Source organism: Triticum urartu, chromosome 5 (assembly GCF_003073215.2).
Source record: "Triticum urartu cultivar G1812 chromosome 5, Tu2.1, whole genome shotgun sequence".
In the NCBI taxonomy this organism is placed as follows: Eukaryota; Viridiplantae; Streptophyta; class Magnoliopsida; order Poales; family Poaceae; genus Triticum; species Triticum urartu.
The window spans coordinates 468,595,486-468,608,043 of record NC_053026.1 but is presented as its reverse complement, the minus strand read 5'-3'; the positions used below and the strand labels follow the sequence as shown (position 1 = coordinate 468,608,043).

General features: G+C 43.5%; 1 protein-coding gene and 1 long non-coding RNA gene across 9 annotated transcripts; both read left to right on the top strand.

Moving 5' to 3' along the window:
• Positions 1-1,223: 1,223 nt before the first annotated feature.
• On the top strand, positions 1,224-4,758 carry LOC125509907. Of its 4 annotated transcripts, XR_007284326.1 has the most exons (7): positions 1,224-1,545; positions 1,669-1,712; positions 1,892-2,454; positions 2,566-2,639; positions 2,875-3,128; positions 4,133-4,224; positions 4,359-4,756. It is a non-coding gene; the product is annotated as an uncharacterized LOC125509907 (long non-coding RNA). The 4 variants fall into 4 exon arrangements; XR_007284325.1 differs by having other exon boundaries at positions 2,875-4,224; positions 4,716-4,758; XR_007284324.1 differs by having other exon boundaries at positions 4,133-4,756.
• Positions 4,759-4,842: 84 nt separating this feature from the next.
• LOC125509905 lies at positions 4,843-12,325 on the top strand. Of its 5 annotated transcripts, none has more exons than XM_048674937.1 (7): positions 4,843-4,969; positions 5,056-5,165; positions 7,657-8,075; positions 9,195-9,335; positions 10,019-10,805; positions 10,916-11,985; positions 12,086-12,325. In XM_048674937.1, exons 6-7 carry the CDS (start codon positions 10,923-10,925, stop codon positions 12,136-12,138), a joined length of 1,116 nt encoding a protein of 371 aa, XP_048530894.1. In that variant the 5' UTR covers positions 4,843-4,969; positions 5,056-5,165; positions 7,657-8,075; positions 9,195-9,335; positions 10,019-10,805; positions 10,916-10,922; the 3' UTR covers positions 12,139-12,325. The 5 variants fall into 5 exon arrangements, with proteins under 5 accessions (XP_048530894.1, XP_048530895.1, XP_048530892.1 ...); XM_048674938.1 differs by lacking the exon at positions 7,657-8,075 and adding an exon at positions 5,260-5,296; XM_048674935.1 differs by lacking the exon at positions 7,657-8,075.
• Positions 12,326-12,558: the final 233 nt, after the last annotated feature.

Below are 12,558 nucleotides of genomic sequence, written 5' to 3'. Positions count from 1 at the left end.
GAATGTAAAGCAAAAATAAGGTGGTTAATATTAAATATGGGATTAGCCATTGGAGGCGAAGGCAAGGCCGCATGCATGCTTGGTGCAGGCATGGTGAAGGTCAGCGCAACACCGGCGTGGTTGCATGGTGAAGGTCAGCGCAACAACAGTGTGGTTGCATGATGAAGGTCAACGCAACAATGTTTTACGTTTATGTCGTAATTATCCATTATGTTTATGTCGTAACTATCCATTTTTGCCCCTCTACCATGTAGATGGAAGATGGACCGTCGCATGCAATGCACGGAGGAGGGAATTAGGAGAGCATGTCGCACCCCCATGCATGAGAATTAATACCGCTTCAACTCCCAGTCCTGCATTCTACGCAAACTAATCCGAGGGCAAATTCATTAAGGAGGAATGACAATAGCTGTTCTTGGTTCGCACGCTTAACCCCATATATACAAACATAATTAGGAACAGAAGGTGTACGCAATATAACACATTAGCAACCATATAGCAAGCTTAGCGTCCCATAGCGCAAAAAAAACCATTTTCGAGCTTCAAACATCTGCCAAATGAACTTTGTATCAATCATAGGATATAGTAGTACTACTACTAAAAATGAGAAACACAAAGCAGCACATTTAGTAGTTGAGACATTTATATCTGGTTTTCATCGGAAATAAGAGTTTTCACAAGAGCCAAACACCCAAATAGCCCAACGACAGGCTTTCGTGGAGTTAGACCAAGCCAAGGCCCGGCGGCACCTTTTGCCCAGGCAGCCGCGGACACGAACCAGATCCCGCCGGTGATGGGGGTTATGCGTGTCGTTTGCTTAGTTTTACCAGATCCCGGCGACCAGGCTGCGCTTAACCAGAGTAATCCCGTCCGCCCCGCCCCGCCCCGCCCCATCGCTCCCCTGGAGGATTCCAACGGGAGCGGCGGCGGCGAGAGGCACGGCCCCGACCTTCCCCGCAGCCGCCGGCCGCCGCTTCCGGAGGGGGAGACGATGCCGCTGCGGCGGCCGAGGACGAGGCGCGGCGCGGCGCCCCTTCACGCCCCTCAGCCAGGTCCACGCCGACCTCGCCGCGCGTCCTCCAGGAGCAGGCAAGTTGATAGATCTCGCGGCCCCGGCCGTCCCGTCCTCGTCCCTAGGGTTCCGATGCGCGCGACTGACATCCCGATATTTTAATTCTTTTGCGGGAGCGACTAACATGTACATCCCGTTTGGATCGATGCAGGAGAAGCCCTAATGATGCTGCGGATGAACGAAGCCGCCGGCGGTGAGGGCAGCGATTATGGGAGAGGAGGAGCTGGAGCACCACCTCCGCGTCCACCACCAGGAGCACCCGGGTGGCGTCGACGGTGATGGGGACGGTGATATCGAGGCTGAGGGTGAGGGCAAGTGCTAGGATGAAGGCGAGGACGAGCTCTCCTGAGTACGAGGAGGAGGGATTCGATGATGATGAGGAGGTGGAGGATGTGGAGCCAGAGCTAGACCCTGCAGAGTATGAGGATGACGAGGCTTACGCTCGAGTGCTTCAGGACGCCGAGGAGCGTGAGGTCTCTGCGCAGCTTATGGGCCCTCACTGGGATTCAGCGATTGTTTATGGATTTTTTCCCAGCTCAATTCATGTTTCCCGCGGGCTGCTAATGTGCACTTTTGCTTTTGCCTTTGCTTTGTAGGGCGGGCGGTGGAGCATGTCGAGGATCACATAAATGACACGCAGGTAGTGATTTATGTTTCCTTGTCTTGGATGGATTTAATTTTTGTATTTGCAAGTTGGAAGGTCAAAGGTGGGAGCACTCAAATTTTGATGAAATGACCTTGGACCTACAGCAATGCTTATCTATAATACCCAATACCTAAATAGTTCATCCCCACTAATCTATTTCTCTTGACATGCAGCCTATCCACCTCAGCAGCCTTGCCACATAATCAATTTCTCTTAATTATTTTGGTCATGCAGCTCACCACATCAGCATTCTTAAAAAAATCGTGTGAACCTACTCTCTAAAAACCGAAGAGGCCCCGTTGATATTTATGTAACCGAAGAGTGGAAGTCCGACAGGAGCACACGCCGGGCCGGATCCCATTACTTCTCCGCTTCAGTTCCATGGCTCCACCACTTCCTTTCCCACAGCCCGTCGCTTCGTGCATCTTCTCCAATATCCAAGCTCCATGGCTGCAACAACCAGTGCGTCAAGCCTACCCTGCCACCGCCCCGTCCATGTGCACCGTTTTCACCTGTGGCCGGCCCGCCTCGCCGCCGAGAGCAAACCGCCAGATAGCCTGTGCTATAGCTTCCTCAGGGCCCTCCTCGCCATCGCACATGGCGCAGCTCTGGTGTTGGTCCTTCACTGGAGCGCTGATGTTCTCCAACAAATTCTACATCCACGGGAGCCAATAGTCTAATGGCAAGGAGGATGGACGAGGGCTCTCAATCTGATTCTAATCTGCGATGTCAACAAGTATTGCCCGATCTGATTCCGATCTCTCTCTCTACACATATATTTTTCTATCTCTCTCTCTGGATTGTTATGATGGCCCGTAATTACTCATCTCATCAAATTTGTTTGCAGGATTAAATCAGCTTTACGAAGAGAGATTACCTCTAAACAACACAGAAACTAAAATGCAGGGAAACTAATTAAAGGTACAACCTCACCTATTGTTCCCTGATTGATCCCCCCCCCCCCCCCCCCCCCCCCTACATGGTAGTGTTGACAAACTGCCATTTACTCAGACCAGCCTCTTCTTATTCTAACTAATGTTCCATGTATATACTGTAGCTGAAATTTGTCACTGATGCTAAGTTTTTTTTTGGTCTATGCTTTATGGTTGAAGTTCTTTCCGATATAATCCTCACCCTGGCATTAGCTGTTCTACAGGAGGAAGACACTCCAATAGGTGCTCCTGTCTAGAGTTTGGAACCATTGGCTGAATGATACTACGGGCCTCTGAAAAACTATTTAAGATTGGTTTTCACTTTCACATTTTTGATGTTACTGCATGCCATTGGGAGCAAATTCCAGTTACAAGTGCCTGCAGCAAGTAGGGTATTGTTTTTTATTAGTAGGCGGATATGTGTTTACTCTATTGAGGCGGAGCGTAGGAGACTATCCATTTTGCTACCGGAATCTCGGTATGTCTTTGCTCTCTTTTTCTATTTTTTCTTTCTTCCGATTAACTGCAATTCACGTCAATGAAACATGCCATCTTACTGTTCACATTCTATATTCTGGGTTGTGATATTGATGGGTTCTCTTTCTTTTGCAATACTACACGAGAATAGCATATTTAAGTTCAGATATGCACATGGCAGAAACATTTGCTTTTTAGTTTTCTGCAGTAATTACTGTGATGAAACATGCCATTTTATTCTCTTATGTTTGAGTCCAAATCAATTGTGAACATGCTACTTTCATACTTATCATGTACCGTGCTAGAAGGATCCAACCCAATTGTTTTTTTTACTCATGTAAAATGGAAGAGAAAATATTTTTTTGGTGGTTTTGATCACCTGGGAGGTTTACTCTAGGGTGAAAAGGCTCCATTTCTTTTTTCTGAGCCAAGTATCATATAAATTTGCTACCTACATGTTCGGTCGAATACTGAAAAGAATAAATTTATGGATTACTCCGACCTGAAAACCTTAAATCTTGCAAGAAATCTACATCACACCGAAATCTTGATAGAGTTGCAAACTGCCATTTTCTTAGGTCAACCTTTTCCTGTTCTAGCTATAATGTCCCATGTATATACACTAGGTGAAATTAGGCATTTATGCTATTGACAACAAGACATATTTAACTACATCTTAAGATTTCAGACCCGTCGTAACTTCACTTGCACCCAACACCATGTATCATATATATAGTTATATACTCATAGAAATGAGTATACCACTAGACCATGTCAAACACAAATGCTTTGTTCAATTTCATTTTCTGTATTTATCATTTTTGTATGCAGAAGGAGTCATGTCGATTAGAATACAATCCAGCATATGCTCTTGCTGAGCATTTGGAATCATTGGCTTAATGAACTACTGTCCTCCCAATAACTATTTATGATTGGATTAGAGCTTTTATAAATTTTATATTACTGCTTCTGGAGCAAATTCTCATTTATAAATTTCCAAAAAAGGAGTTGTTTTTAATGGTAGACAGGGTGTCTCTTCACTCTCCTGAGGATGAGCATCTGAGATTATCCTGTTGGGATTATCGACCGGAATCTTGGTATGTGTTTGCTCGCTTCTTCTATAGGATTCCTTTAGATGAACCGACAGTGCACAACAATGTATAGAACAGATTCCAATTATCAATTATATCCCCCTGTTTCTATATCTAATTAATAATATTCTTTTTGCCAGGTTATTCTCTTCCTAAATAGCGCTACAAATTCCCGCAGCAACGCGCGGGGCATCATCTAGTTTCGTTAATGTGTGTGACATACAGTGTAGTACTTGCTTATTTCATTGAAGCAGTGACATAATTGCTTGGTAGAGCTAATTTATTCTCTGATATATTATGCTAAAAGTGGTAAATTTACCTCCTGCCATGTTTTCTCCGGGGATTGTGGCATGCACCTCCGGTTCGTCTAATTTATGCACGGAGAACTTTGTCTTTGTTCAAATTGTGGTACTGTGTTTTTGCTTACTTATTGAAACCAGCCAAATTTGACCGAGTAACTTACATTTACAAATCGGCATGTTATTGAAAAAACACAGGGTTCATGGCAAGAGATTGATCCAGATGAGTACTCATACGAGGCAAGTTGTTTTTGCTTTATTCCCTTTGGTGCCTGGGCTTGCATCTAAAGTTCAAAGATGCAATGCTAATGGTTCTAGTCATGATTTCAGGAATTAGTTGCATTGGGCGGAGTGGTTAGTACAGAAAGTAGAGGTCTCTCTGCTGATACACTTGCTTCCTTACCTTCAGTAACTTACAACACAAAAGACATGCAAGACGGCAACACAGAACAGTACGTTCAAATACTTATAAGTTTCATAGCCTTCCAATAATATATATTATTGAAGTGGCATGCTAACTTGTAATTATTGTTGGTAGATGTGTAATTTGTCACGTGGGATTGGAGGAAGGTGAATCCTTGGTTGCACTTCCCTACAAGCATTCATAATCATACCACCCTGACTGCATTAACCAGTCAAATAAATAAGGTACAGTGCCACTTTCGACTTAGTTATTGTTAGAACATATACAATAGTTCCCCATAGATGAGGATTGCCTATGTTATATTTTCATGGTATGAAGCATATCAGGCAATCACACCTGCGCCTGAATGAAAAATGTAAGGTTCCTTTGTACCTCCACTATACACCAACCGTCTATGCTTATTAATCTAGTCATCATCGTCTATGCTTATTAATCTGGTGACCTGAATAGAAAATGTAGGTTCCTTTGTACCTCTACTATGCACCATACGTCTATGCTTATTACTATACTTTATGCAGCTATGGCTTGCTGTAGCCTTATACCATTGTCTGAAATACACTTCTATGCGCATATCTCTCTAGAGCACTGTATGATCAAATATCTATGATTTAGTTTCATATATCCCCTTTTAAAAAGCTAGTTTCATAGTCCTTTTTCTGTCTTAAGTCAAGTAGAATATCATAAGTAGTGGGTGCTATTGAAAGAGGTATGCCATAGTAATTATAAGTAGTACATTTATTTTGGCCACAAAAGAGTTCAAGTAGTTGCTAGTGCTATAGTTTAAGTAGTTTTGTCATCCTGCTTTGGTTAAATGAAGATGGCACGATGAAAGAAAAAGAAAGGGAGGTTGCTTTGTTGTACTCGTTAGCATTTTCTTTCTCTGTTTGGGCTTCAGTTTCTTGAACAACATCACTGTCTACAAGTCACCTGTGGCATTTATAACCAGTCAAAATGTCACTGATTACCAACACTCAATTATGCACCGAAAACAACAATCTTCTTTGTTATGTTTAGGGACGTGGCTATAGAACAAACATGTAGCACCCCCCCTCCCCCCTTTTATTTAGGCAAGTATGAAAACGCTGTCCCACGAGGTTTCCAAAAAAGTAAAAGAAGGCGTGGCAAGTAATGAGCTTTCCCAGGTGAAATGCGACAATCCAGTGCATATGCCATCTTATTATCATCAAGTAATGAGCTGTTCCAGGTAAAATGCGACCATGCGGTAATAGCATGTGGTTGCAGATCGCATGGCCGGCAGGGGTGTGCTCCCGGTTTTGCTAAATAGTGCAGCTGCACCTTTTAGACTTTAGGTTTATTTAGTTATTTACCATTAGGGCTAAGTTATTTACCATTAGACCTAAATTCAGTTTACAATATTGACTTGTATGAGTCAAGTAATGAATTTAAGGTTTGGCAATCAAGTATAAAGTTTAAACTAGTGGACTGCGGGGTTTTTTCCACTGTTGCCTGGATCAATGAAACACTTGGACAGTCTTCATGTGCCAGTTAGTGAAGTTAGTTAAGGATGTGAAGTTACACATAACTCTATTCTCAGCATGGCTTATATATCCAATAGCTTAGTGGGCTGATGCAATAGCTAGGTGGACCCATAAGAGCACATTCTTGTTGAGAGTTTTTATATAATGACCTTTGAATTGTAGCCAGTTAACTTCGCATAATTTGTATCCCTTACTACAAAAAAGTGGGCCTTACCGTGTGGGGAGGTTGCTAAAGCAATAAAGAACTTGTTCATCGGCCATATCTTGATACAAATAAATCAAGTTAAAAATTCATCATACACATCGATATAAATAAAACATAATAGAGAGTAAAGATACATATAGAGTTCAGAACCATGCAAATATAGCTATAATAGAGAGTAAAGATACATACAAAATTTGTTTATTTTTTAAATAATCTAAGAATTATTCATCTTCATGCCAAGTTGCCAACAATACAAGCTTCTGGCATTCTTTGTGACAAGAGTGCCCCAAAAGCTAAAAGGCAAGTTCTATAGGACGGCGGTTTGATCCGTAATGTTGTATGGCGCCGAGTGTTGGCCGACTAAAAGGCGACATGTTCAACAGTTAGGTGTGGCGGAGATGCACATGTTGAGATGGATGTGTGGCCACACAAGGAAGGACCGAGTCCGAAATGATGATATACGAGATAGAGTTGGGTAGCGCCGATTGAAGAGAAGCTTGTCCAACATCGTCTGAGATGGTTTGGGCACATTCAGCGCAAGCCTCCAGAAGCGCCAGTGCATAGTGTACGGCTAAAGCGTGTCGATAATGTCAAGAGAGGTCGGGATAGACCGAACTTGACACGGGAGGAATCCGTAAAGAGGGATCTCAAGGACTGGAGTATCAACAGAGAACTAGTCATGTACAGGGGTTGCGTGGAAGCTTGCTATCCATGTGCCAGAACCATGAGTTGGTTGCAAGATCTTATGGGTTTCACCTCTAGTCTACCCCAACTTGTTTGGGACTAAAGGCTTTGTTGTTGTTGTTGTTTGTTGCCAAGTTGCCAACAATAGAAATAGTTACCGACTGGTATAAAAAAGATAAAATCCATCTTCACTAGTTGGATTGCTCGGGATTGTCACCATTAGGTTCCCCACGAGCAACTGTACCCGTAGACATAGAATGTTTAGGTGTTAGCTCCCAGTGTCAAATGTGTGTTTAGCTTATATTGCATTGCATCTGTGTAGAGCAGACATGATTGATGAAGTACGTGGCGGTTACCTATGTGGGCTCTGGCCGCGCACTCCCTGATCCTGGCCATCCTACTCATGTGACGTCATTGGGCTTGTTCCCACCAGCAACATCGCTTGGCCGACGCCACACGTCCTTGCGTTCGAAACCTCCCCAATTGATACTATGCCATGACCGCCTAACGGTTCCACCATGCAAATTGTGCCGGTGCCGAGGCTGGCTGCCCATGATGGAAACATTGGGTGGTTGTGGCACAATGTGCATCGGGGAGGCGTCAAACGTAGGCACATCGTGTGGCGGGGCCGACCGGTGGCAAACAAGGCCGAGGCACAAGTCGCATGATGAGGATAACCAGGATCATGGAGGTTGCCAGAAGAGCCCGCTTGGACACCCTCCTGGCATCCCGCCTATAATCCAAAGGTTATTATGCTTGTAAAATTTTCCTATATAAGAATTGCTTGACAAGAATATGATCTGTACGAAAAAATTCTGCTCTGGCAAAGCATTCATCATGCTTATTTTCTGCTTGTGGTCAGTATGATTTTACAAAGAGCATTTGTGCCTTTTTATCTGCTTCAGCTAAAAAAACATTTGTTCAGTATTAACAGCATGATTTTGTGTGTGTTAATTAGAGAGGTAATTCAAGTCAGCTATGATGTAAAGGGATTGTGTTTCCTTGGTAGAGGCCACAAGTAGTTCAGCCAGCAACGAAGTTGAATTTGAGGTTTCCTTGTGCAAGGGTATTAATCTGACATCCACAAGGAAAATGTATTAATCTTGTGCAAAGGTATCAATATGACTTGTGTAAGGAAAATCTATTAATCTGTGTGTTGTTTCCTTGCTACATTACTTAAGTTGTATATATCGTGCCTCCATGCCAGAGTCCTACCAGTAGATTGTATCTTGTTGATCCCATATTGGCAGAGGATTATGTGCACACTAGCGTAGTGCCCGTGCGTTTGCTATTGAACCGCAAAAACTGATTGCAGTTGTATTTGATTAGTACTCCCTCCGTTCCTAAATATAAGTCTTTGTAGAGATTTCACTATGGACTATGTATGAAGCAAAATGAGTGAATCTACACTCTAAAATGCATCTATATACATCCGTATGTGGTCCATAGTAGAATCTCTAAGACTTATATTTAGGAACGGAGGGAGTAGTATACAACAGCCAATGCACTTGTTGCTTGACATCATAAAAAGCAATACACCATAACCATAAAAACACTAAGAACACCAAGTATCAACCAATGGCACGTGTCATGGCTGGATTCTGAAATTTGAAAGTTAGGATGACGGGCATAGGGAGGAGGGGTGGCCGGGAGACGGGGATTGGGGAGCAGGGGTTGCCGGGAAAAAAAATCATCGACAAATTGACTGGTTGGTTTGTGTTGGCATTGTTAAAAAAAATCTTCCGATTCGGCGATTAATCTTCCGATTTATCGTCTATCTCAAGTGGTGGTGATCGACTCCACGAATAGCCTGAACCTGAGAAATGTAGATCTGCAAACGGGAACTTCCTGTTGTCTTGAATCAGGTCTGCTGCTCCAGCTCCCCTCTTTCGTTGCTTTCGGCTAAGCATCTTTCGGCGGCGGAAAGAAGGCGACTAGTTGCTTTTAGTGAAGCAGCGAGTTCATGGGCAAGTGAATGAATGAGCAGCGAGTGAAGTGCAACAGTGGTAAGTAAGGCTCGCCATGTTCCTAAAAGGAGTGACCATCTTTTCTTCCCTCAGGGGTTGACCGATAAAATTATGCCTTATCTTCACCATTTATCTTTTATAAGCTGATTTATCGCTCTGACAAGCGATTTATCGTGATTCTACCGATAAATCGGACCTATTCATAGCACTATGCTTGCAAAAAATATGTTTATGTGTGTTTTGTGGATCTTGTTACACAATATGTACTGTTGTCTTATTTTGTTTGTCATTATACGAGGATTTAAATGCTATGAATTCAGGTAACACTTCGGTCCAATATTGTTTTGGTGTTGAATTTAGTGTTGGGAACCTTGGATTTGCAAAAAATATTTGATTAATTGTCGACCGATAAAATCGATTAATCGGTCAATTTTTGATTAATCTCTAATCCCCAGCTGACCGAGACGATAACGATAAGTGATATCCTCAACATCTCGCAGTAAAAGAAATCATGTACCATTGAGTAAAAGAAATCATGTACCATTGAGTTGTCTATAGCAGCAAATGAGGGGTTCGAGACTCCACAATTGCATTACTTGTTTTTGTTTTGTTTATATATTTTTAAATCAAAAGAGGTCTGGTGGCGTTGACCTCACCAACAACTTGAATTGCAGTTCTCTCAGATTATAAAGTTTTGACAGGATTTCGTTAACTATGTGCAGGTATGCGCAATGTGTAGCGCAGAAGTTTCTACCTCAACAAACAAGCAGGCATGACCAACAGTTGGCACTTCAAGTTAGGAAAAGGAAGTTGTTGGCACTTGGGAGTATGCAGTAGCGGCATCATTATATTATCCCTGATGTTTAAACTAGAGTAGCAAAAACTTGTACAAACTTGCGAAGGGACGAACTTGTACAAATTATCTAATGCTTTAGGCCGTGGTCGGACTCCCCCCGCTCTGCGCTGGAGCGGAGTGGCTTGCTAGGTATAATCTGCAGAGCTGCTAAAAGGGAGCTTCGCGGAGCGAAGGGAGCTTCGTCGGCTTCGCTCCGCGGAGAGCAGCCGAACAGGTGCTTAGTCTTCAGTCGCAGAGATATACTGGAAAATATTTGATTATTAGTTATGGCAGAAACTTTCTTTGAAAAGTTTAATGATTATTCATTAATGCACAAAGATATATTGGGAAATATTTGATTGATATATGTATTAGAATGTGAATAATTGGTAAAAAATTAATATTGGCTTGTATATTAGGCTGTAAATAAACACTAATTAATATTTTTATTTGGCTGTAAATAAACACTAATTAATATTTTTATTTGGCTGTAAATAAACACTAATTAATATTTGCTATCTGAGAGTTAATTTTGTTCTAAAATAGGGCTGCAGCAGACGCTATAAATACAAACTATCTTTGTTCGTACAGAGCACCAGCTTTTGCGTATTGTCTACTTCCAAAAGACGTACTTGTCTCGGCAAAATACATACCTCGTGCAAACGACCGACCGGGTAGGTTGTGTAGACTTAAACATGTGCAAAGCATAATAGAATATTGTTGACTTTGTGTAGCTAATATGTTTTTAATGTGAAGCTAATATGTTTTTAATGCATTTGTGAAGCGAAAGGATGGGACGATCGGGAGGCCTACCCAACATTGGAGGCACCGGGGAGAACTCGACCCGACCAGCAAATCCGTACGGCCACCTCATCACCCATGCTTCGGCTACTGCAGGAGCGTGGACAATTAGCCGAGTCCCTACAAGTGCAACCTTCGCCCATCTCGGTCCTTTTGGAGGTGGCTCGTCGCGCGTTCGTTTTTCGGCCACGGGTTTCTCCCCCGTCCAGAGCTCCCAGCTTGTTGCCCCCCTCACCGGCCATGCCATGCCGGTGCAAAGCAATAATGACATAACTCGTAATCTGCTTCAGAGGAACGGTGTTTCAGCGCCTTCGGCTATGCTACCTCGGAGGAATGGTGTGTCCGAGTCTTCAAATATGCTGGCTCGGAGTGACCACCATTTCTCCTTTCAATGGCCGCAAGCACTCTTTGCGTCCCCGAGCAACGCCATCAACTCCGAAGTGTCGGTGCAGATTCATCCCAACTACTACCCCGGCTCCATTTTGGTGAATCGTCCTGTGCAACGTCAACCTCCATGCACTTGCACAGGCCGCTCATTTTCAGAGTTTCTGGCACAACCACGACAGGAGGTGCCCATACAGTTCCGCATGGAGCACGGTGTCCCTAGTGGCCCAATCTTGGCGGTTTCCAATCCTCTTACCACTTCGTCGGTGCTAGGAGCGTCGGGATCAAGCCGAGCACATAGTGTCGGGCTGCTCAACAGCGTTCGCTCCACTCACCGTGGCGCACTTACACAAGAAGCGGGCAACAGATTTGTGCAGCGAAGAGAGCCGTTTGGTCGCAGTGATGAGCTAACGGGCTTAAACGGCGGTCTCCTCCACGGGCATGCGCTTCTTGCGGGCACTGGATCCGTGCAACATACGATCCGTGCAACACCTCTTGGAAGCCCCGGATCGGTGTCGCGCAGACATCCTACGGGTATGTTTGCTAGCACGACACGGGGTGGCGACCGAGTGACCGCGGCAATGACAAACGATCCCATGGTGTGGCGCCTGACTAGGATGGTTAGAATTAGAGAAACTATGACCAGAGCCCGCGCAGACATCCTTGCAGGTAACCACCGCGTACTTCATCCGTCGTGTATCATTTGCTCAAATGCAAGTGCGACACATGCTTAACACTATTCTTTGCTTCATTTTTGTGTCCGGTGCAGCTGCTCGTGGTCGTGGGAGGCAAGATGGTGCAAACCAAGAGCTGTCCGACTAGACCAATTAGCAAAGAATATGAACCTTGCCGGTCGGCGCATATCTTCCATCGGCGTGAAGAATAAATCTTAGATCTGTTTTACTCTATTGAAATTTCATTTTAAATAAATGGTCACTAGACCAATGCCATGTTTTCTACAGTTTATTACTATATCTACATGTAAGACGATTTTAATTTATTTATTTGATGTTCCTTGGCGAGATGCAATTATATGTACCTCTTGAATTTTCTTTCGAGTAGAATTATGCCATGTAATGGAAACCATTCTCTTATAGGAAATGGTTCGAAAATCGCTATTCCACCTTTTAGGTATCGTGAAAAGTGATACCTGTGAAGATCGTGCATTTCAGTCAAATTCAAATCCGTTTTTCGAGTCCATGATATAATATAACCAAATTGGATAGATCTTCCACCTGTTTA